The sequence below is a fragment of the Lethenteron reissneri genome, chromosome 62, assembly GCF_015708825.2.
Source record: "Lethenteron reissneri isolate LAM-NWPU_2019-01 chromosome 62, ASM1570882v1, whole genome shotgun sequence".
NCBI lineage: Eukaryota > Metazoa > Chordata > Hyperoartia > Petromyzontiformes > Petromyzontidae > Lethenteron > Lethenteron reissneri.
This window is the reverse complement of record NC_083840.1, coordinates 5059553-5084300: the sequence shown is the minus strand read 5'-3', so window position 1 is coordinate 5084300 and position 24748 is coordinate 5059553. Positions and strand designations below refer to the sequence as shown.

General features: G+C 49.5%; 1 protein-coding gene across 2 annotated transcripts; it reads left to right on the top strand.

Annotated features, from left to right (window-relative positions):
- Positions 1-332: 332 nt before the first annotated feature.
- LOC133358506 (Golgi pH regulator) lies at positions 333-21509 on the top strand. 2 transcript variants are annotated; one of them, XM_061576863.1, is made up of 15 exons: positions 333-524; positions 2476-2535; positions 4843-4946; positions 6379-6485; positions 8676-8720; positions 10046-10147; positions 10795-10915; positions 11861-11941; positions 12707-12816; positions 13116-13204; positions 14726-14818; positions 16276-16371; positions 17124-17213; positions 18854-18919; positions 20113-21509. In XM_061576863.1, exons 1-15 carry the CDS (start codon positions 483-485, stop codon positions 20317-20319), a joined length of 1413 nt encoding a protein of 470 aa, XP_061432847.1. In that variant the 5' UTR covers positions 333-482; the 3' UTR covers positions 20320-21509. The 2 variants fall into 2 exon arrangements, with proteins under 2 accessions (XP_061432847.1, XP_061432848.1); XM_061576864.1 differs by lacking the exon at positions 8676-8720.
- Positions 21510-24748: the final 3239 nt, after the last annotated feature.

The window sequence follows — 24748 nt, the reverse complement described above, 5'->3', positions numbered from 1 at the left end:
TGGCGAGTAATGATTCAACCGGTCCTGGGTCTCTCCTTTGTACTCGGATACAATTGTATTCCAAAAGAGTGAATAAGTATTTTATTCAAGAATAAACGCAATTTTTTCGTGTCATTCAACTTCAATTTTCACTCTTAAAATTAGAATGCATGGGGATAAGCGGAATCGAGAAGTCGGTACATCGATTACGCAAGCCACGATTCTTCATTGCCAATGAACGAACTCGCGATTTTATTCGATTCCAATCTCGATTCCCACTAACGTTAAATTGGCATGGGGAATCGATAGCGCGAGGTTTGTTTCGGTTAATTAGTCGATTCTATACACGTCACTCGCGCACAGTAGAGTATGTTTGACACGTAGTACAGTACGCGCGAGTGTGGCGTTAAATTGACCAAAACGCATTTTTTTTAACGCGATCGAGTCGCGTTACAGTTTAAAGTTCATTTCTCAGGTTGTAGGCTCGTTTACAAGTTGCGAAAATGTCGTTTTTTACAGATTCGCTCATCATGTTTTCGTCACAGGTAAAACTGCCGTACAGTGCGGCCTGTGCATAACATTGTCCATAATTTCGATGTAAAGCTTCTTTCGTGACTGCAGCAGGGATTCATCTTCTTGGTTCTTTCGGTAAAGTCACGTAGAAGGGAAATAATAAAGTAATAAACCAATAAAATAATTCTCACGACGTTTCGGCCACAACGCAAGCAGCCGTCTTCAGGTGAAGAATGAGACACTGCCAGGCTTGGAGCGTATATATCAGCTTTACCGAAAGAACCAAGAAGATTGTCCATAATGTTGGAGTAATGTTCGCCGTTTATACTTTTCGCAATCTTCTTGTCGTAATAAAAGTCCCGTTTCAAATAAATGCACTTCATGTGATGCATCTTACGTATAAGGCGGTGGCCGTGTCTTCATTGTGGTGTGTTCAGGACGTAGCATGCAATTCTACAACACTGCATTCGGAGTAATATAACTTATTATGATATAACTTATCGTTATAATATAACTAATGGTGGTGTGTAAGTCCTGTGATCTGTATTGTGTTGTCTACGTCGTGTTCTGCCAACATTATCCTAAAAACCCTCCACCCACTATCTCATAATATGCTCATAATAGATAATTTGGCCTTACCAGGTAAGAAAAAATAAATGTAATAAAATGTCTATATCTATATACTTTAAGTGGTGTGTTTACTTTCACTATACTTTGCACTCCAATCGTTGTTAATGTCACTTTCTGACCCCGTGTCCCTGCAGGATATCTGTGAAAAAGAGCTTTGTAGCTGATCGGATTTCCCCTGTATAAATAGATATTCTGATTCTCATTTATAGCACACACGCTAGTTATAATACGTGTAATGATTGATGAGAAGGACGTCGTAAATAGATTAAGACTGTCTCCCTCGGGTTTAGTATTTGTCTCTTTTGGTGAACCTCAGCCAGGGGTGGAAATTCCCAGTTTCTATGGCCGGGGGTCAGGACATCTATTGCGTGACCGCTGTCATTCATTATGTTGAGGCCACCGTGTTGAGTGGCTATCATTTGTGGCCAGGGTGCTTCTGAAAAATAAGTTAATGCCTAAGTGGACTTCGCCTGGTATGTCTGTTGGGTGATTTGCATACCTTGTACTTTGCACTGCAATCGTGTTTTTGTATTGTGCTGTAGCGTTCTTACCCCATGCCCCTCACGGACATCTGTGAGTAAAAAGCTTCATGGCTCATCAGATTCCTCCTGTAGTATAAAACACATTCCTGCGGAGGGAGCTGGTAGGAACATTGGGTTGCTCGGTCAATGGCCAGGGTCAACGGCGGCGTGGTGTATTCCGCAAATATACCCGACTGTGAGGGCGGGCACAAGCCGGTGTGAGTAGGTTAAAGGTTGAGTTTTATAAGGGCACCACGGGGTGACCAGCCCCTCCCCACCCAGCCACACCCCTCCCACCCTCCCCACCCAGCCCATCCCCACCCAGCCCCACCCAGCCCCTCCCCACCCTCCCCACCCAGCCCATCCCCTCCCTCCCCACCCTTCCCTCTCCACCCAGCCCCACCCCTCCCATTTTTGGATGCACGACGGACGGACAGACACAATAATCCCCTGTGGGCTGGTGGAACCAGGAGGTTCCTACCAGTATAAATATTCTGATTCTGATCTGATCATGATGACGATCATAATGAATGACCGCGCCTCCGATGGCACGGTTGGCTACATACGGTACGAAAGAAGTTCAACATACATACATACATGATGGTAATGCCGATGATTTTTATGATGTTTATTAAGTAATGATTCTGATGGTTATGATAATCGTGTTGATGAACGTGCCGATGATGATGATGGTGATGATGATATTGGTTGTTGCGATGATGATGGTGACGGTGATGATGGTGACATTTGGAACAAAAATACCAACTGAAAACATGAGCTCTAAAAAAAAGCTGATTGCGTTGTTTGGTGTCGCGTGTATTTTGTGTTTCAGATCATATTTTTTGGATTCGGATGGCTGTTTTTCATGAGGCAGCTCTTTAAGGACTACGAGGTTTGATACGCATACAGGCGTGGGCACAAAACTTCACTCACCCAGTTTAACACATCGGCTCTCGTGACCAATATTATTCATAATAAAGGTTTCTGGGTTCGAGCGCATAAGTATAAATGTGTCGTAACCATTCACCATACGACACAGCCAGTAAGGTTTGTCACATAAACAACGCGTCAATTAGTTACTACTTCAGCCCACCGGTGTGTCGAACAGTAAATCCACAACATTTACAATTTGAGTACCCGTGACGTTTCGCTGGTAATTACATCCAGCATCATCGGGCGAATTGCCACTATTCTGGTCGATTTGCCACTATTCTAGCATATTGCCCAATGATGCTGGATGTTATTACCAGCGAAACGTCACGCTACTCAAATTGTAAATGTTGTGGATTCCTTCTCTCGCCCCACCCCTGGTTCTTCACCCCAGCGGTCGTCAACCGTCGTTTTTACAATCCACCTTTGTTTCTTTTCCGTTCAAATCTCCCTTCCGATCGCCTTCAGTCTTGCCTCCCGACCAATCACCCTGGAGGCCACTCTGTGCCAATCTGAGGCCTTGGCCTGCTTCCTGGTGGTCTGTTTGCTTCGGATGAGTGATCTGGAATTTCGGTCATTGGAAATCGACAGACACCGGGGTTGCGGTAGACCCGACGTACGGAAATCCGACCTTTTGGAAATGCTCCCATGAATCGTGTTTTAAAAAATGTCAACATGCGGAAATGTTTGCGTTAGGTCGCGGTGAGGTTGCGGATAAAGACCGCGGAGCGAGGAGGTTTAAAGGCAGGGCTGCAGCTCCCTCTGCAGCCCTGCCTTTAGAGCTTATGACTGCTCCATTGGAACCTCATTTGCCAGTAAAAAATATGATAATTGGTTTTTTACCCTTTTATCTGGCAACAAAAGCTGTCTCGAGTGTGGGACAATCAACTTCAAGGACAGTGGATACATCAGAGTTATGTTTTTTGTTTGCATTATGACTGCAGATATTGTGGTCTATGCAAACATGACTCCTTGTAAAAAAGGTGTCAGTTTTGTTGCCAGATAAAAGGGTAAAAAACCAATTATCTTATGACTGCTGTTGTTGACCCCGATGATCTAATTCCTGTCATCAAGCAATTAAGTCCTTTCGTCATTCACAACTATTTCCGGCTCTGGGATTTTATTTTGATTTTGGGGGGAAATTGTTCAGTTTCCGGCGTGCGGAAAATTCGGTGTTACGGATCTTTCTCAGGAACCTAACCCATCCGTCACCCGGGGACTGTGTATTTTCGTATGACTGGCCACGTGACAAAGATAGTGTGTGCCGATGGGACGCCACCACCGCTTGTGTTGCGATCGAAACATAGTAGTTTTTTGTTATTTTCTTTGAACCTATCTACGTGACTTTACCGATAGACCCAAAGTATATGCACAAGTATACTCCCACACAGACGCCAACACACACGGACGTTCATGAACACCACGCTCTGCATCAGTGGTTCTCAACCGGGGTTACATGAACCCCTGGAGTGTACATGGCAATGTCCCATGGGGTTACATGGGTGATTTATAAATGTGCCTTCGACTGTCACATTCATTGTGCTTAATATGCTTACGTTATTGGCGTTCACTATTCGTACATTTATTTCCCAGAACTATGTTGGGTCAGGCAAGGGGATAGTTGGTTGAAACAACATTCAACAAGGAGTGCAAGTAGCCAACATAGTTGAAGAACCACTGCTCTACATCATAATGAGCCATGATATATACACTGCTAGGTGAAGTCCTCTGCATGCTATCGACATCTCTTACGGTTCTGCGCCACCACAGTCCATCTCTTGCGTGTGAACTTACCGTTCCATCTCCACGGTGATTGTTCTCTTGTGTACATTCTCTCCTTTAGCCTATCATGCCATAACACACACAGACATACCCACTCACAGCACACGTGTGTGTGTGTATATGGGTGTGTGCATCGGTGCTTGCTTAGACGACTTGCCCCAGAACCCTGTTAAAGGGTACATAGGGGATCTTTCTCTTTGTGTGTAGGTGCGGAGCGGTGGCGCAGCGGTTAGCACGCTGCGCTACGAACCCGGTGACCCGAATTCGATTTCTGAACCAGTCCTGACCCTCCGCTAGATCGACTCAGCCTGAAATGAGTACCTGGTGCAGTGTGTAAACATCGGCACTGCGGAAACAAAGGCGGCCGGGCGTGGTGCTGGCCACCCACCCCCCTCATGCGACGTGCCAGCTTTCTTAGGTTTCTCATTAACTACACTTGCCCCAACAGTCTAATGAAGGCTACACGGGGGATCTTTGTCCTTTGCAGGTGCGCAGGTACCTGGTGCAGATCGTCTTCTCCGTGACGTTTGCGTTCTCGTGCACGATGTTCGAGCTCATTATTTTCGAGATCTTGGGCGTGCTCAACACAAGGTGGGCGACCCGCGCGCTCACAGACACGTTCTACGTCTCTCGTGTGGCAGTGTGACATCGCGAACGTCGTGCCCGGCTCGTAATAATGATGCACACCTATGCTGTTTTTATTACACGCTTTTTATTAACTCACTCTGTTGTTGTCGTTGTTGTATCCTCAAATCTTGTAACTCAATTTTAACCCACTTCCCAATGTGGTATCAACTGCAAACTTGGTATACTTATGTCATACTGATGACAATACTATATTCTATCATAAAAAAAATATATATTTTTTAACGTTCTTTTTTATATGTTATGTTTCGGCTTGGGTCTAATTGTCCACGCTCAACTGACGTTGGCTATAATTGGCCACGGTCCCTTACGTTATGGCAAGCTTCGGGGCCACTTCCTGGAGTCGTGGAGTTCTGCCATTACTCGTACGGTACATTTCATTAAAGCGTGTTTTTAAAAAGTGTTTTTACATATTACTTATTGAATTGTTTGTTGGTGTAACGTTCTTACCCCGTGCCCCGACTGAACATCTGTGAAAAAGAGCTTTGTAACTCATTGTATTCTTCCGGTATAAGTACATATTCTGGTTCTGCTTCTGATGTGAAAGACTCTGAACCAGCACCGCTGAGACACCCTGAGTTGAGGCCCTGGTTTTGGCTGGCGCTGTCTACATCAGCGGTATTGATAATGGATACACAGCCAGCACCGCTGATAACCTACATTTGCTGAACTTCATAATGTGCAGCAAAGTATTGTGAATTGATTTTTTCACTGGTGTGGAACTGGCCCCACCACCCCCCTAATGACCAGCCGCTACCGGACAGAGGAAACTCGCATGAACAGCACATTCTGGAACACACAATGCTGCTACCTGATGGTGGAGTGGTAGCGTAGCAGTTGGCGCCCTGCGCAACAAACCCGACTACCAGAGTTCGATTCCCGCCAATAACGGTGGCCAATATTTGAACCGCACCCGGGCCTCCCCTAGGTTGACTCGGCCTGAAATTAGTACCTGGTGCAGTGCTTAAACATCGGAACTGAGGAGGTGGTGCTGGCCACCCATCCCCTCGTGTGCCGTGCCGGCCTTCATAGGTGCTCGCTAACAGCACTTGCCCCAACAATCTAGTAATGTCTATAAGGGGGGTCTTTGTATGTGTGTGTGGGGAGCGGTTGTGTTACCAGTTAGCACGCTTCATTATGAACCGGTGTCACCCGATTTTGCATCTCGCTCACAGCCACCGACACCAAGGACGATTATCTGAACTGGTCTTGGGGCCTCCCCTACATCGACCCAGCCTGAAATGGATACCTGGTGCGATGTGCCGGGAGTAGTACCGGCCACCCACCGACCCCCTCGCTTGATGTGCCAGCCACCAGTCGGTTAAGGGCTACGCCGGAGAGGAGGGAGTTGATCCTAAGTCTTTGTGCGCGCGTGCAGCTCGCGTTACTTCCACTGGAAGCTGGACCTCTACGTCATCCTCATCGTGCTGATCTTCGTCGTTCCCTTCTACATCGGCTTCTTCGTCGTCAGCAACATCCGACTGGGTGAGTGGTTGTTCGCCAGACCGGCTCACTCCCTTTGTAAGAGAAGCTCACGGACTCGGCGCTAAAGTGAATCTACGTGTATGTGTGTGTGTAGAAATTGTCTCGCACAGTACGTAGCCAACCGTGCTGATCGGAGGTGCCGGGGAAGGAAAACAAACTAAACACAAAGAGCGGTCTATGGGCAGTGTTGAGTATATGGGTAGTGATGGATCTATGTGTAGTGTTGAGTCTATGGGCAGTGTTGAGTCTATGCTGCAGTCTTGAGTCTATAGGCAGTAATGGGTCTATGGTCTGTGTTGAGTCTATGGGTAGTGTTGAGTCTATGCTGCAGTCTTGAGTCTATAGGCAGTGATGGGTCTATAGGCAGTGATGGGTCTATGGGCAGTGTTGAGTCTATGGGTAGTGATGGATCTATGTGTAGTGTTGAGTCTATGGGTAGTGTTGAGTCTATGCTGCAGTCTTGAGTCTATAGGCAGTGATGGGTCTATAGGCAGTGATGGGTCTATGGGCAGTGTTGAGTCTATGGGCAGTGTTGAGTCTATGGTGCATTGTTAAGTCGATGGGCATTGTATGTATGTTGAACTTCTTTCACACCATACATAGCCAACCCTGGTAATCAGAGGTGCGGGGAAAGGACAACAGGCTAAAAACTAAAAGCCGGTGCCGATGAGACACTCGGTTTGAATCCGGGTTTCAGCCGCCCCTCTGATTAAGTGGAGTTCCTGAGTGTAAAGGGCCGATGCTTTCAGCCCGATCAGCAATGGCTGCACTCAACAGAATAAATCACACACAGCCTTGTTCTGGCCTTAACTTCGCTCACTTCCAGTTGAGAATTTCAAATATTATTTCAGTGTGGCCTGACCGTTTATGACTCACTCTTAACGCGTAGGTTTTCGGCAGCCGATATCTTGATTCATAATAGATTGTTGGGTTATGCCTGTGCACCGCATTGGGTTTTCTCCGAGCGCTCCAGTTTCGTCTCAAATGTGAGCACTCATTAATACAAACAGAGGACCGCAGACCTTTGGCAGTTGTTGACGCCAGGTCATGGAGTGGCTGCCCGCGGTTCTATCCTCATGCCTCCGAGTCGTCTGCTGTTAACGGCGTTGAGCGGATACTGTGCGGCATGTTACAAGTTAAAATTATTTGGAGTTTGCGTGTCTCTCTCCATGTGATCTTGCGGATTTCTCTCCGGGTCCTCTGGTTTTTACGCGCTTTTGTTGTATCCTCAAAAAAGAAATTAATTGAGTTTTCATTTATTTTATTTTATTGATTGTTTTACCTACGTGACTTTACCGAAAGAAAACAGAGTATGGACCAGTAGCATTTACATCTGCAGGAGATTATACAACTTTTAAAGCCATTGCTCTGTGTTTAGTGTACACACGCCCTACAACGTGTTCGGAATCGACAGGTGTAAAGTTGGACTTGCGTACAAATCGACTTTTCAAACAGACCTCTGGGGAACCGAACTCGTTCGCAAGTCGAGAAGTCCCTGTGGTTTTATTATTATTATTACACTGGTCAACAAAAGCACATTTTTTTCTGGCCTGGACTTTTGCAGCTGTTTTAGACTAATTTCAGGGTGCTGATTCCAAATCTGATCTCAGATTTGCTCTATCACATTTCATTTTTATGCTATCGGCATACCCCATTTTCATTGATTTTACCCGAAATTTACTCTGTCACTTATGATTGCAAGTTGTTGCGAGTCAGTGACTGCTTTAGTGTTAAAATATGGTGCTGTATTTTTAGGCTAGTGTGTTTATAATATCATTTTATGTAGATATCCACATTTATTGAATATTTTTCTTTCGCAATTTTTATTGAAAATGCAATATTTGATATCTCAAAAACCTGATGTGATAGACAAAAACTGATGCCAGATTTGGAATCGGCACCCCAAAATTACATTAAAACCGTTGGAATACCTTATGCCAGAAAAAGTGTGTTGACCATTGTTATCATCGCCTCACTATAATTGTTGAGAAAAGCTGCTTTCAATCGCGGGCGTCCGAGACCCGTATGTGAACCACGCGTCTCTGGCGGCGGCGCCGGCTCCTCATTGTCTCGTCGTCGTCGTCGTCGTCATTGTCGTCGACCAACGCGGCCGTCGTGCGAAGCCTCTGAACCGCTCGGCCACCCCTTGCTCCTCACCCATCCAATGTGAAACCGGTTTCTCCTCGCTAGAATTACCAAGGAGTTCCTCTTCACCAGCCTGCACTGGCCAGCGTGGTGAGGACACACAGACACGTGCTTTGACCGACCCTCCGTGTGTGCGTGCGTGCGGAGAGTCGGTCCCGTTGGCGGCTCGTCACGCCTGATATTGTGTCGTCTGGACACGCGCAGCCGGTAACCGCTGAGAGCCCGGCTTCCCAATCCGGGTTGCAGCCACCCCTCCCGACTACAGCGATCACACCGGGATGTGATAGGACTCACATAGAGATCCATAGACTCACATAGAGACCCATTGACTCACATAGAGACCCATAGCCTCACATAGAGACCCACTGACTTACACAGATCCGTAGACTCACATTGAGACCCGTAGATTCACATGGAGACCCGTAGACTCACATAGAGACCCAGACTCACATAGAGACCCATAGACTCACATAGAGACCCGTAGACTCACATAGAGACCCGTAGACTCACATGGAGACCCGTAGACTCACATGGAGACCCGTAGACTCACGTAGAGACCCGTAGACTCACATACAGACCCATAGACTTACATAGAGACCCATAGAGTCGCATACTCGCATCGAAGTGACTTTCAGAGCGAGTTCTGACCACAAGCTCATACGGAGACCCACAGACCGCGTGGAGACCCGCAGACCACACGTTGACGTGGCTTCAGAACTGCTTCTGTTCGGGTCATCGATAGGGACACAGTCAGTAGCGGCGTCTTCTGGCGCCGTGCTCCGACACAAAGTGGTGTCGTGCTCGCCGGGAAAGTTCGACTGGAAGTTTCTCCGCCTCATCACAGCACGTGGCCCGAGTGGCGCAGTTGAACGTGTCGTTGCTAGCGTCGGCGTCGCCGTCGGCGGCGGCGGCCATGATCCACCCACTGTTGGATGAAGGCCTCGCCCAGTTGAGGAGCAAAGCCAACCGCTGTTAGCACGGGGAGACAAAGGTGGCTGGGCGTGGTGCCTGCCACAGTACCGCCTTTGCGTGCGCTTGCGTCAGCCTACATAGGTGGAACTAAGATCTGTGCTGTTTGTACTGTACACCATCTGTACTGTGCACCATCTGTACTGTGCACCATCTGTACTGTACATCACTTGTACTGTATGCCATCTGCACTGTACACCACCTGTGCTGGATACCATCTGCACTGTACACCACCTGTACTGTATACCATCTGTACTGTACAACCATGTGCACCGCACACCGTCTATACTGTATACCATCTGTACTGTCGCAGGACGCACATGAAACAGAGCCCAACAGCTTATGGTGCCCCTATTCTATCTAACAGATCTTGCCCCAACATTTTGTGTGGCCATCCGGGGGGGGGGGACATTTGTCTTTGTTGTGCGCGTGTTGTTCGGGTGCAGTGCAAAAGCGGAGGCTGCTCTGCTCCGTGTTCCTCTGGGTCACGTTCATGTACTTCTTCTGGAAGCTGGGGGACCCCTTCCCCATATTGAGTCCACGGCACGGTAAGCATCACCGTCATCATCGCCATCATCGTCATCATCGTCATCATCGTCATCACAATTGTCATCACTATCATCTTCACCGTTATTATCGCCATCATCGCCATCATCGTCATCACTATCACCATCATCACCATCATCATCCATCATCACCATCATCGCCATCATCGTCATCACTATCATCACAATTGCCATCACCATCGTCGCCATCATCATCGTCATTACCATCGTCATTTTTACCATCACCTTCACCATCGTCGTCACCATTGTCGTCATCACCATTGCCATCGTCATCACCATCGTAATCACGATTATGATCACCATTGTCGTCATCACCATTGTCGTCGTCACCATCGTCGTCACCATTATCGTCATCACCATTGTCGTCAATACCATTGTCATCCTCACCATCATCGCCACCATCGTCAACATAACAGAACAACCGCCGTTCGGCACTAAGTGACGGTGACGTCACCACGGCGCTTGTGCCAGGCTGGGTGCACCATCGTCGTCGCCGTCGTCATTGCGAACCTCCACCCCACCCCCTGCCCGATAGCCACGGACTCTCCCCCCCCAACAGAGACCCTGAGCTCTCTCCGCGCATCTCGTTTTTCTACGTCCCCGCTCCCACGCCGCCCTCGTTGGTACAGGGATCCTGTCCATCGAGCAGCTCATCAGCAGGGTGGGCGTCATCGGGGTCACTCTCATGGCCCTGCTGTCCGGATTCGGCGCTGTCAACTGCCCCTACACGTACATGTCCTACTTCCTGCGGTACGTAGCCCAGCGGCGTCAATCACAGTCACAATCACTCCAGGCCACGTGGTTTCACGAGCGTGTGGAGTGATTGGTTTCACGACGAGGCTGTTGACACAATTTGTGTGTGCAAGGGGCTGATGGTGCCACGGTGGCTAGGGAGACATTAACTACCTCGCCTGGTATACAGGAGGTCGTGGGTTCGATCCTTGGACCCTGAAGAGGCCTGCTGTTGTCTATGTGGAGTCTGCCTCTCTCCCCCTAACTCTATCTCCATGGTGGCTCGGAGATGTTAACTACCTTGCCTGGTATACAGGAGGTCGTGGGTTCGATCCTTGGACCCTGAAGAGGCCTGCTGTTTTCTATGTGGAGTCTGCGTCTTTCTCTCCCCTAACTCTCTATCGTCATGGTGGCTAGGAGACGTGAACTACCTTGCCTGGTATACAGGAGGTTGCGGGTTCGATCCAGACCACTGAATATTTTACCAGGTAAGGCCCCCATACTGAGCTATGTAACTCTTTTCAGAAGTGACCTGAATATCACAAATGGTAGCTCAACGAAGTTGGCTTATCACCATCACGTACACATTTATAGCAGCCAAATACGCATGTTGTTGATTCGAAATGTGGTGGGAAAACCGTAGGACCCGCAGAATAACCCACGGGGAGAGAGAGAGACATGCAAACTCGAAATATACAGCAGCAGGCGTCCAAGGCCAGGATCGAACCCATGACCTCCTGCATACCAGACGAGGTAGTTAACATCTCCTAGCCACCTTCCTCTCCCCTCGCCCCCTCCACTCTGTCCCGTCCCCTCCCCTCCAACCCTCGGCCTGCCATCTCAATCACTCGATTGTTGTTACCATTTTCTTTTTCCAACTATGTCACAGAGCACCCTGAGTTACGAAGGTGCTTTACGTATGTAAATATACAATCGTATTATCTGTCGGGGGTTTGTACCCAGGAGCGTGACGGACGGAGACATCGCCTCGCTGGAACGACGCCTCCTGCAGACGATGGACATGATCTGTAGCAAGAAGAAGAGGTGAGTGGGTAATGTGGAGGGAGGGAGGGGAACATTCAGGTGGAGGAGGTAAAACTTGGCAGGACCCTCCTGATAAGGAGTCTTGAGACTCGGTGTCGCTGGGTAAGCAAGCGTCATCATAATAACAATCATTATATTTGGTCTGCAATCACTTCCATATCCACCTGTTTCGTTCTTTAAATCTACCCCTCTATTTAAGGAACGAAACAGGAGGATTTCTCCACAAATCTGGCCTGATGATGCTAGTTGTAATTACTGGCGAAACGTCGTACTAAGGTTTGATATGTTGTGGCTTTGCTCTACAACACACCGGTTAGTGCTGTACTAGTGACGAATTGGCACGTTCTGTTTACGTGACAAACCTTACTAATTTAGCTGTGTCGGGTGGTGGCGGGTTTAACGACACTTTTATATATTTACGCGATCTAACCCAAAAAAATTGTATTATGGGCGTTATATCCAATTCACCAAACAGATCCCCGCGTGTGGGTAGCATTTAGAAGCATCCAGTAGCATCCCAATATCTCGTGTGATGATGATGATTCGACCGAGGCGGGCATACGACTGCTTATTACCGCTCGCGTATTACATATCCAATTCACGTTATGAAAACAACACGCGGCGTTACACAGGAGAACATACCGTACAATTGAACCGGCGGCGATTTTAACCAAAACCGGCATGAGATGCGGCGACGCCGACGATGACGCCGACGATGACGCCGACCTTGCCGGCGGCTGTGCCCGCGGTTTTTGCCGCACGCAGGATGGCTGTGATTAAGCGCGAGCTGGTGCAGAGGGGAGGCGAGGAGAGGAAGCCGCTGGGAATCTGGAGCATGATCCGCAGCGTCGCGTCGCCAACGCCCGGCAGCGAGAGTATCCCTCAAAAGTCACGGCACCCTCACCTTGTGCGTGTAACGAGCGCGACCTTTTAATTAATTCGTTCGGCAAATGGAAGCCAATTGGCTCGGCGAGCACCGGACGGACACGGTGTCGGATCTTGCAGTACCTCGTCGCGACACGTGCCGCATAATTTGAGCGGGTCGCAGCCAATCGAGCCTTGCCGCCAAACTCAGCCGCGCACCGCCACTGCGTTGGCGACGCGACGGGCGGGGGCCGTTGCACGCTCCCCCGTTATTTCGCGTCAAATCCTTGACGGCTGTCGCCGCCCCCAGACCTCTCGCTTCTGCAGCAGGAGGTGGACGCGTTGGAGGAGCTGAGTCGGCAGCTGTTCCTGGAGGTCGTCGATCTCCACGCCAACAAGGTCAGCGGCGGCGGGAGGCAGAAGCATCTTCAGAATCTTGAATTATTCGCGTGATGATGATGATGATGATTATGGTGCATTGGCGGTGGTGCGCAAGTAAACGTAACGCAGACCTCAACACGTTTCGTGTCGACAGCAACGCTGCGAGTCGCCTTCGTAGGGAAATTGTACGACAGCCGCCATTGCACGGCACTTCCGGAAAGCCGTGTCCTCGAAATACTGGGCCGATTCGAGGAGATGGGCTGCCCCGGTATATAGCAACTTGATTCACAACTTTTTTATAGATTTGAAGCTTTTGTGACTGCAAGGATTCATACTCTTTTTTCGGTAAAGTCACTTAGGTACAAAATTTTATAATAATAATAAAATAAAATAATAATAAGTGAAAATGTATTTATTTTCATTTATTATTATATTTTATTATTAATTTTACCTACCTGACTTTACCGAAAAAACCTAAGAGTATGATTCACAGCTATTTACAATTTTTTTATATTACCAGGTAAGGCCCCACCGAGCATTGTAGTTATTTTTCAGAAGCGATCTGGCAAATCACTAACGATAGGTCGACGAAGTGGGCTTTATCATCATCACGTGGAAAATTATCGTAACATCCAAATACTCCAAAGGTGTGGTGATGTTGATTCTAAAATGTCTAGGCAAAAACCGGAAGGACCGGGAGAAAAGTCCTTGCGACCACGTCCTGTAGACCAGGCGAGGTAGTTAACATCTCACCACTGTGATGATGAGAGAGAGAGAGACACCGCAAGCTCCAAATATACAGCAGCAGGCATCATCAGGGTCGGGATCGAATCCACGGACCTCCTGTATACCAGGCGAAGGTGGTTAACATCTCCTAGCCACCGTGATGATGATGATGAGCGAGAGAGAGACACCGCAAACTCCAAATATACAGCTGCAGGCATCGTCAGGGTCGGGATCGAACCCACGGATCTCCTGTAGACCAGGCGACGGTAGTCAACATCTCCTAGCCACCATAGCGAGATGGCCTACCGAGGTCCGTTCCTTTTTAACAACATTCCAAAAAACACCGCGGCACACCTGGGATTCATACCCGCTGCGTCACATTGGTTGCGACGCTCCGATCCAGCTGCGTGTCGCGTTTGGGCGCGGTACCAGGAGTAATGTAATATCGACCCTTGTTACACGCTTTTTTATTTAACTTACTCTGTTGTTGTTGTTGTATCCTCAAATCTTGTAACTCAAATTTAACCAACTTCCCAATGTGGTATCGACTGCAAACTTGGTATACGTATGTCATAATGGTGACAATACTATATTCTATCATTAAAAAAAAAATTACAATATTTTTTATATGTGATGTTTCGGTTTGGTTCTAATTGTCCTCGGTAAATTGACGTTGGCTGTAATTGACCACTGTCCCTTACCTTATGGCAAGCTTCGGGGCCACTTCCTGGAGTCGTGGAGTTCTTCCATTACTAGTACGGTACATTTCATTAAAGCGTGATTTTAAAAAAGTTTATATTTTTTACTCTGTAGGAGAGAATCGCCTACTCGAAGACTTTCCAGGGAAGGTATTTCAACGTCATGGGTTATTTCTTCTCAATCTACTGCGTATGGAAAATTTTCATGGTGAGTCGTCTGTTTGCTTTGTAGTCAGAAAATGTTTACTTTGATGAGACCAAAAAATATATATAATCTTCACATTGCAGCTAACCCCAAAGCGGATGTTTCAGTTTCCACACTTATTAATAATATTTTTGTCTCGCCGCTTGTTTTGGCATTATGGTCCCAATTATACTAAATGTTTAAATAATTACACCACAAACTACACAATTCTCATAGCTACACTGCCCCCCCCCCCCCCCCGAGTCTGCCAAACTACTTCTATAAGTTCTAGATTTGAAGTTTTCGTGACTGCAAGGATTCATATTCTTAGGTTTTTCGGTAAAGTCACGTAGGTAAAAAATTTTATTTAATAAAAGTAAAATAAAAATAAAATAAAAATCACGACGTTTCGGAGGCAACACAAGCTTCCATCTTCAGGTGGAACCGTCACGGCACGATAGCTGTATAATCTCAGCTTGTTGGAATTTCTCTTACTTGATACAGCTATCGTGCTGTGACGGTTCCACCTGAAGACGGAAGCTTGTGTTGCCTCCGAAACGTCGTGATTTTATTTTAATTTTACTTTTATTAATTTAATTTTTTTACCTACGTCACTTTACCGAAAAACCTAAGAATACTTATATAAGGTCACAATCATTTATGCACAAAGAGCTTGTCACAAATGAACCACAGTCACCTTGCTGATCTCATCAAGGAGCATAAACCATCATTACCCGAACTCCGGTCATCCTTGCAGCAGCGGCGGCGGCTTTTGGCTCGGCAGTCGAACAAAGAACGTTGGTCACCGCACCCCCACGGCAGCGTAGGGGAGGCCCTCATCCAGCAGTGGATTTACTCAAGTGCCGCGCATTCACGTTTAGCCGTGCTGCGGTGGACGACGATCACGTTCCTCACGTCCGCTCTTCGCATGCCTTGTCCTCGTGTGTCAGCTGTGATCGGGGGGGGGTGCAATAGGCCCCGTCACCCACTCTTGTGTCTGTGATGTCTGTTCGTTGAAGTTACGTACCGTGTGTAGCCAACTGTGCTAATTGGAGGTGCGGTGGGAAGCACAACAAATTAAACACAACAACAACAAGCAGTTGTAATGAAATTCGTTTGCAATCTATGCGAGTCTGTGGGTCTGTGGGTGTCTGTGGGTCTCTGTGAGTCTGTGGGTGTCTGTGTGAGTCTATGGGTCCCTATGGGTCCCTACGTGAGTCTATGGGTCCCTACGTGAGTTTACGGGTCTCAATGTGAGTCTACGGGTCTCTATGTGAGTCTACGGGTCCCTATGTGTGTATGTTGAACTTCTTACGCAACGTACGTAGCCACCGGTGCTCATTGGAGGTGTGGGGGGAAGGACAACAAACTAAACACAACAACAAGAAGCAGTTTTGAAGAAATGAGTCTTCAATGTAGGTGATACTTGGCTCCCAGTGTTTGTCCCTTGTTGATTTTCTCGTGTGTACGTGTTTTTTTAGGCCACTATAAATATCGTGTTTGACCGAGTTGGAAAAACGGACCCAGTGACCCGCGGAATTGAAATCACTGTCAATTACCTGGGCATTCATTTTGACGTGAGTATGAGTGCGCGTTAGACACCCACCCCTCTCTGTGTGTGCCGTGCCCGGCCTTCGTAGGCGCTGCTACTCGCTAACAGCACTTGTCCCAACAGTCTGTTAAAGGCTATACGGGGGATCTTTGTCATGTCCATGTGCACATGTGTGGTTGTGTGCAAATGCCCAGCCCACTGCATGCCCAAGCGACTTATGTTTGGCCGGTATGGATGGGGCTGAACGGGGGCGGCACGGGCTAGAGAGGAGATGGAGTGATGCGATACGGGAGGATGTGAAGCTGAGTGGACTTTCCGATGGCTGGTACCAGCAGTGTCAAGATCAGTCTCTGTGGAGGAGGCTCGTGAAGGACGCTGCTACTGGGCAGTTGGAGGCAGTCGCCCTCCAGCAACAACAGAGGGCAGAGGAGCGACGCTCACAACAACGTGCGGAGCACCGGGCAGCTAAAACGCAGACAGTTGGCACAGTGGTGGAGCACAGATGGTGCAGCTGCCGGTCATCTCAGTCAATAAACCCATGGCACCTGCAGGGTCTCTCTCAAGACCTCCTGCCAGCATTGAGCCTGCGACACTTCATGTGGCCTCAAAATGTACCTGGCCTGGCGCAAGCGCTGTGGTGACGTCACCGCCACTGACTGTATGATACATGTACCTTCGTATATATGTATATATATGTGTACATTCATATGTGTGTATATATGAGTGTGTGGGTGGGTGTGGGTTTAAAAATACATCGTGTTGCCCTCCCCTGTGCAGGTTAAGTTCTGGTCTCAGCACATTTCATTTATCCTCGTTGGGATTATCATCGTCACGTCTATCCGAGGCCTCCTCATCACTCTCACTAAGGTGGGGCTCACACAGACACTCGCGCAAACACAAAGACAAAGATCCCCCGTATAGCCTGTGACAGACTGTAGGGGCAAGTGCTGTTAGCAAGTAGCAGCACCTACGAAGACCGGAACGGCACGCGAGGGGGTGGGTGGCCAGCACCACGCCCGACCGCCTTTCTCTCCCCAGTGGCAATGTTTGCGACACACCCTGCCAGGTACTCATTTCAGGCTGAGTCGACCTAGGGGAGGCCCAGGACCGGTTCACATAACCGACACTGGTGTTGGCCATGAGCGGGAATCGAACTCGGGTCGCCGGGTTCATAGCGCAGCGCGCTAAACACTACACTACCGCTCCCTACAGACATACAAAGACAAAGATCCCCTGTATAGCCTTAACAGACTGTAGGGGCAAGTGCTATTATCGAGCACCTTTGAAGGCCGGAACGGTACACGAGGAGGTGGGTGGCCAGCACCACGCCCGACCGCCTTTGTCTCCCCAGTGGTGATGTTTACACACCGCACCAGGTACTCATTTCAGGCTGAGTCGACCTAGGGGGGCCCAGGACCGGTTCACATAACTGACACCGATGTTGGCCTTGAGCGGGAATCGAACTCGGGTCGCCGGGTTCGTAGCGCAGCGCGCTAACCGCTACACTACCGCTCCCTACAGACACACACATATTCGTGCACATGCACACACACAAAAACGATGATCTCAAGTGTACTGTTAGCGAGAACAACGCACACGTGCACATCCATTGACCAGCGTGGTGAAGTATGGCCCAACAAGGTGGTAGGCGTGTGCATGTGTGTGTGTGTGATCAGATTTGTGTGCCTTCATGTACGTGGGTATGTTGAACTTCTTTCGCAACGCACGTACCCAACGGCGCTAATCGGAGGTGCGGGGGAAGGACAACAACACTAGACACGAAAAGCAGTCAATCGACAGTGATGAGTCTATGGGCAGTGATGAGTATATGGACAGTGATGAGTATGGTGCAGTGTTGAGTCTATGGGCAGTGATGAGTCTATGGGCAGTGTTGAGTCTATGGGCAGTGTTGAGTCTATGGGCAGTGATGAGTCTATGGGCAGTGTTGAGTCTATGGGCAGTGTTGAGTCTATGGGCAGTGATGAGTCTATGGGCAGTGTTGAGTCTATGGGCAGTGTTGAGTCTATGGGCAGTGATGAGTCTATGGGCAGTGATGAGTCTATGGGCAGTGTTGAGTCTATGGGCAGTGATCAGTCTATGGGCAGTGTTGAGTCTATGGGCAGTGTTGAGTCTATGGTTCAGTGTTGAGTCTATGGGCAGTGATGAGTCTATGGGCAGTGATGAGTCTATGGGCAGTGGTGAGTCTATGGGCAGTGATGAGTCTATGGGCAGTGTTGAGTCTATGGGCAGTGATGAGTCTATGGGCAGTGATGAGTCTATGGGCAGTGTTGTATGAATGTTGAATTTATTTGGCAGGCTACGTAGTCAACCGTGGTAATCGGAGGTGGGGAGGGAAGGACAACAAACTAAACACACACAAATCTCTTATCGAGACACCTGGCACGAGCATCTTGCTTTCCAGAGCATCTGGTAATCCAGAGAATCCACACTATTGTTTATTACTCCAGACAGCAAGGTCACGTTGCACGACTGTTGTTGTTTTGCAGTTTTTCTACGCTATCTCAAGCAGCAAGTCATCGAATGTCATCGTGCTCGTGTTGGCTCAGATCATGGTGAGTGCAGTGCAGTGAGCAGGAGATGTTAACTACCTCGCCTGATGTACAGGAGGTCGTGGGTTTGATCCTGACCCTGACACCTGCTGTATATTTGGAGTTTGCGGTGTTTCTCTCTCACCCGTGGTCGCGTGGATTTTTCTCTGGGCCCTCCGTTTTTTCCCTTCCGCATTTAGAATCGACATCACCACGCGTTTGGAGTATTTGGCTGCTGTCAAATTTACACGCGGTAAACCCACTTTGCCGAGCTATCATCTGTGATAGCCGGGTGATCGCTTCTGAAAAAGAGCTACACAGCTCAGCGGGCCTTACCTGGTAAAATAAAACAAAAATTGTTGTTTTAAACAGTTTATGCATACACGCGTGTATGTGTCAACAGCACTGGGGATACAAAGACGGCCGGGCGTGGTGTTCGCCACCCCACCCCCACTTGTGCCATGCCAGCCTTCATCGGTGATGCTCGCTAAAAGCACTTGCTCCTTTAGTCTGTTAAAGGCTATCCGGGGGATCTTTGTCTGTGTGTGTTTTGTTTGCTGTCTGTGATTGTGCAAGTGGCTATTTCTCTGTGTAATCATTAAGAATAAGAATTTGTACTTAACTATGATGACTAAGCTATTGTTTTTCATGTTTTCTCCAACACACTACACACACTACATACACAATACACACACTACACACACCACTACATACACACACTACACTACACACATATTACACACTCTACACTACATACATCCACACTACACTCCATACACACATTACACACCCCCCACACTAAAAACACACACCCTCACACACTACACACACCATACACACACCATATATACACACTACATACCCCCACACTAAACACACACCTCCTACATAAACTACACACACACACTACACACACACACCATACACACACAACACACACTACACACACACTACCCACACACCATACACACACTACACACAACATACACACACTACACACACACTACCCACACTCCATACACACACTCCATACACACACTACACACACACACACTACACACACACACTACACATACTACACACAAACTACACACACACTACTCACACACCATACACACACACCATACACACACTACACTACACACACACTACACTACACACACCATACCCACTTCACTTTACACATGCGCACGCCCTCCACCCGTGCGTGTGCGCAGGGCATGTACTTTGTGTCCTCGGTGCTGCTCATGCGCATGAGCATGCCGCCCGAGTACCGCGTCATCGTCACGCAGGTGCTCGGAGACCTGCAGTTCAGCTTCTACCACCGCTGGTTCGACGTCATCTTCCTCGTCAGCGCCCTCTCCAGCATGGCCTTCCTCTACCTGGCGCACAAGCAGGCTCCAGAGAAGCACATGCTTCTCTAGCAGCGGCTGCTGAAACGACGGCGGCAGCAGCAGCAGCAGCAGCTAGAGTGGAAGCAAAAGCAGCAGCAGCTGAAGCAGCAGTAACACCTCAAGCAGCAACAGCAGCTAAAGTAGCTAAAGTGGAAGCAGCAGCAGCAGGAGCTCCTAAATTGGAAGCTGCAGCAGCGGATGAAGCAGCAGCAGCAGCTAAAGGGGAAGCAGGAGCTGAAGCAGCAGCAGCAGCCGAAGCAGCCGAAGCAGCAGGAGCAGCTGAACCAGCAGCAGTAGCTAAAGCAGCAGCAGCTGAAGAAGCGGCAGCAGCTGAACCAGCAGCAGCAGCTAAAGAAGCGGCAGCAGCTGAACCAGCAGCAGCAGCTAAAGCAGCAGTAGCTGAAGAAGCGGCAGCAGCTGAACCAGCAGCAGCTGAAGAAGCAGCAGCAGCTGAAGAAGCGGCAGCAGCTGAACCAGCAGCAGCAGCTGAAGAAGCAGCAGCAGCTGAACCAACAGCAGCAGCAGCAGCTGAAGAAGCAGCAGCAGCTGAAGAAGCGGCAGCAGCTGAACCAGCAGCAGCAGCAGCAGCTGAAGAAGCAGCAGCAGCCGAAGCAGCGGCAGCTCCGCTCCTCGATAAATGTACAGCTCGCTTTGTCAGTCCACTGCTGGATGAAGGCCTCCCCATGCCGTGTTGAGTCACGGGCGGGTTGTTTGACCATACCTCACCTTGCTGGTCAGTGGGGGTTGGTGAAGGGGGTCGGGGCGGCACCGGTTGCAGATGTCGCTCGCCAGGAATATAACGGCCGAGGGCCGAGAATCGAACTCGGGCCGCCGGGTTCACAGCGCGGGGGGGGCGCGCTAACCGCTGCGCCTCCGCTCGCGTCCCTCCGCGTCCTTCGTCAGATGACGTCACATTTACGCGGCGGCAACATTTTTGTTGTTTTATTTTAATTTATTTGGCCGGGCAAAGCTCGCGCGAGCGTCGCTACGACGTCGGATTTTAAGGAGCGCGCACCACCACACACCCCCGGTGATGTTTTGTGACGGTTCCGTTTGTCAGCGGCGTTTTGGTTGGTGGACGTCTGGAGGTCGGTGGGGGTTTTTTTTTTAAGGGGTAGTGGTTGTTGTGGTTGTTGTGGTTGTTGTGGTGGTGGCGAATGAAATCTGTCAACAACAACAGCGGAAATAACACTGGGATTAAAATCGTTCTTTATTTTTCACACCAGCCTCTGCGTGTGTGTCTGTGCGCATGCATCGGGCGTTGGTGCTGGCCACCCACCCCCTCGTGGCGGCCTTCGTAGGCGCGCCGCTACTCGCTAACAGCACTTGAACCTTATGGCGGGACCCCGGGCTCTCGAATTAAACGGATTTATTTTTGCCGACTCCGTCCCACCACGCACATGAACGCCGCGACCCGCCTGTCGCGGATCATTCCGTTGTCGTGTCGTCCAAGTTGCAGCATCGAGGACGAATGCGTAAAAGAAACAAAACTTTGATCGGCGCGTCGTGTAGAGCTCGTCGAGAGGAACAGATCGCCGCGTCGTTCGCCTTCAACAGACATAAAACGACGTCGCAACGCAGTTCATGCGAGAGCCGGGGGCTTATGGGACCCCGGGGATCCGGCCATGAGGTTCGCTTGCCCCAGTGGTCTGTTACAGGCTACACGGGGGGGGGGGGGGGGGGGATCGTTGTCTTTGTTGTTTGGCCCGGATTTTGTCGAACAATAATTGAAGAGGGAGGTCCGATAGACTGATCTGGCAACCGCCGGGAGCCTGCGTTCACATTCACGTGGCAGTCGTAATAATAATAATTATTATTTGCCCAGGGGGATGTTTGGCCAATTATGCTGTGCTTTTTTTTTACTTTGAAAGGAAATCGGAGACACCCGAAGGAAACCCATGTCGAGCAGGGGAAGAACTTTACAAACCCCACTCACAAAGACAAAGATCCCCCGTGTAGCATTCACAGACTGTTGGGGCAAGTGCTGTTAGCGAGTAGCAGCACCTATGAAGGCCGGCAGGGCACACGAGGAGGTGGGTGGCCAGCACCACGCCCGGCCGCCTTTGTCTCCCCCAGTGGCGATGTTTGCACACTGCACCAGGTACTAATTAGAGGCTGAGTCGACCTAGGGGTGGACCAAGATTGGTTCAGATCATCATCACTGGTGTTGGCCGTGAGCAGGCAAGCGCGCTAACCACTGCGCCACCACTCCCCACTTATACACACCCGGGATGTGCGGTCAGGGGAGGCAGGGGAGGCAGAGCCTCTCCTGTTATACGCCAATTGAAAGAGCTGTTACTAAAAAAAAAATATTAAGATTTTTCCACTGGTCTGTGTTATAAATGTCATTTCTGTACGATTCCAATAATTTTCATTGTCAAAATCGCCAAATTTGCGGAGCTCCGCTGCAAATACAGGAAGACACGAGAGGTGAGGCAGCGACGAGCTCAGCCTCCCCTCTGATTGCGCAACCCCTCAGTAACTGGATGGAGCGCGGGCAATAAGCGCGTGCCTGTTACTATCTCAGTATGTCACCAATGTAATGTTTGTAGACCCCTTCATTACATGTCCTCGCCTTCCATACTCCAGCTCACCTATTTCACGTACGTGTATAAAGATATTTAGGCTCGCTGGTCTCGTCATGAAACTGCAATGAAAAAGCGCCAGGTGAGGCAGCTGCCTCACTGAGGGGGACGTGTCTAACACGCCCCCCTCAGTGAGGACACGTACCCCTCAGTGTGTGAATCTGGCTCTGACATTAGCCAGTGCCTCCCCAGCCATTGACCTGACCGCACGTCACTGATACACACTCGCGCATCGCACGCGCGCGCTCACACTGCATAGCAGGGCAGAGAACATACAAACTCCACGGCAGAGATGCTGCCGAGTCGGGAGTCGAACCTGGGTCCTTCTCGCTGTGAGACACAAGTGTCGGCACTGCAGCACAGAGACGCCTCTGACGAAACTGGGTTATCAAGGTACACGGTGGGGGTAGCGTGCTGCTTTGCCGGCGTCAGGAGCGCACAGACGTTCTTCAACGGGCAGTCCCCCAGGCCCGATATGAATCGCGAAGGCTCTTCGGAGTTATGGTTCACCATATGGGCATTCGGCAAGTGTGGTGAGTTAGTGGGTGTGGTGAGTGAGTGTGTTGTGACCTGCAGCGTGGTGAGTGAGTGCATGGATGGGTGAGTGGGTGAGTGAGTGTCGGTTTGACCTGAAGTGTCGTGAGTGTTGTGACCTGCAGTATGGTGAGTGAGTGGTAGAGTGAGTGATTGGGTGGTTGAGTGTGTGAGTATTGGTGTGACCTGTAGTGTCGTGAGTGAGTGATTGGGTGGGTGTGGTGTGGTGAGTGAGTGTGTTGCTGTGACCTGCAGTATGGTGAGTGAGTGCGTGGTTGGGTGAGTGGGTGAATGAGTGTTAGGGTGACCTTAAGTTTCGTGAGTGTGTTGTCGTGACCTGCAGTATGGTGAGTGAGTGCGTAGTTGGGTGAGTGGGTGAATGAGTGTTAGGGTGACCTGAAGTTTCGTGAGTGTGTTGTCGTGACCTGCAGTATGGTGAGTGAGTGCGTAGTAGAGTGAGTGATTGGATAGGTGAGTGGGTGAGTGAGTGTTGGTGTGACCTGCAGTCTGGTGAGTGAGTGTTGGTGTGACCTGCAGTCTGGTGAGTGAGTGGTAGAGTGAGTGATTGGGTGGTTGAGTGAGTATTGGTGTGACCTACGGTGTCGTGAGTGGTAGAGTGAGTGATTGGGTAGGTGGGTGTGGTGAGTGAGTGTTGCTGTGACCTGCAGTGTGGTGAGTGAGTTGTCGTGACCTGCAGTATGGTGAGTGAGTGCGTAGTAGAGTGAGTGATTGGATAGGTGAGTGTGTGAGTGAGTGGTGTGACCTGCAGTCTGGTGAGTGAGTGGTAGAGTGAGTTATTGGGTGGTTGAGTGTGTGAGTATTGGTGTGACCTACGGTGTCGTGAGTGAGTGGTAGAGTGAGTGATTGGGTGGGTGGGTGTGGCGTGGTGAGTGAGTGATTTGCTGTGACCTGCAGTATGGTGAGTGAGTGCGTGGTAGAGTGAGTGATTGGGTAGGTGAGTGTGTGAGTGAGTGTTGTAGTGACCTGCAGTATGGTGAGTGAGTGATTGTCGGTGTGACCAGCAGTGCGAGTGAGTGAGTGGGCTTTAGAGTGAGTGTGGGTAACCTGCAGTGTGCGGGTTGAATGACACAACGCATCCTTCCACGAGCCCAGACAGACAGAGACATCTTCCCCTACCGACACGACAGGTAACAAAGCCGCGAGCCGCTCCACTTCCAACAACAGCGCTCCGCCGTGATCAACGCTCGCAATGAGTTGGGCATGTTAAGTAAAATCCAATCGTGTCGGCCACGTAAATAAATCCTCTCTGCTCCTGGAGCATTTGCTACCTTAGGCGGTACCGATTTCAGCTTTGGCGGACTTGGACTTTAAGAAACAAG

Bases quoted from the DNA above. Each gene is read 5' to 3' on its own strand.
- LOC133358506 (XM_061576863.1), top strand. From the start codon at position 483: ATGTCGTTTTTTACAGATTCGCTCATCATGTTTTCGTCACAG. The intron at 10,148-10,794 runs GTAAGCATCACC...TCGTTGGTACAG, and splicing joins CATATTGAGTCCACGGCACG to GGATCCTGTCCATCGAGCAG. The intron at 18,920-20,112 runs GTGAGTGCAGTG...GCGTGTGCGCAG, and splicing joins TCGTGTTGGCTCAGATCATG to GGCATGTACTTTGTGTCCTC.